We start from the raw sequence: 585 nt of genomic DNA, 5'->3' as shown, positions 1-585 counted from the left end.
ATATATAGGTATTCGAACTCAAATCGTACCCTTTAGTTTATAACAGCATTTTTTCTGAGTCGAGCTCACTTCAGCACGGACAAACCGGCTCCACGCTTACTTGCGAACACAATGAGACATTCTAAGTGCGTTTCTATTATGAATATAAACCTAGGTTTATATCAATGTAAACCTAGGTTTGGTATTTATTGTGTACTATATGTATTCAAACATATATGTCTGCTAGTTATACACAAGTATGCGGTCACGAGTATACTCCTACTTAACCTCGTAGAAACCCTAAAACCCCTAAATCTCTCTCAGCACCCTACTAGAAACGCGTGCGAACTTCGGAACGGACACACTTCTGGACAACACTGTTGCCAACCACATCATCGAGCTACTGGTCCGGATAGTGCTGGATGCTGAACCGAATCCTGTGAGATTGGACAGTCTTGCACCTACAAATGAGACCTCGGGTGGAGCAAGTGGGTCGTATCAGGGTGCATATCCAGGTAAGTAATACTATGTGCATATATTCATATATATATATATATATATATATATATATATATATATATATATATATGTGTGTGTGTGTGTGTT

General features: G+C 39.0%; 1 protein-coding gene across 1 annotated transcript; it reads left to right on the top strand.

The window, feature by feature from the left end:
* Window positions 1–303: 303 nt before the first annotated feature.
* On the top strand, window positions 304–502 carry SARC_18191 (hypothetical protein; the record flags this gene model as incomplete). Its single annotated transcript, XM_014287727.1, has 1 exon — window positions 304–502. A coding segment is annotated over one exon (199 nt), but the record flags the coding sequence as incomplete, so codon positions are not given.
* Window positions 503–585: the final 83 nt, after the last annotated feature.

This window comes from Sphaeroforma arctica, assembly GCF_001186125.1.
Source record: "Sphaeroforma arctica JP610 unplaced genomic scaffold supercont1.14391, whole genome shotgun sequence".
NCBI lineage: Eukaryota > Ichthyosporea > Ichthyophonida > Sphaeroforma > Sphaeroforma arctica.
Note: the sequence above shows the minus strand (reverse complement) of the source record. Positions and strands in the feature narration are given on the sequence as shown.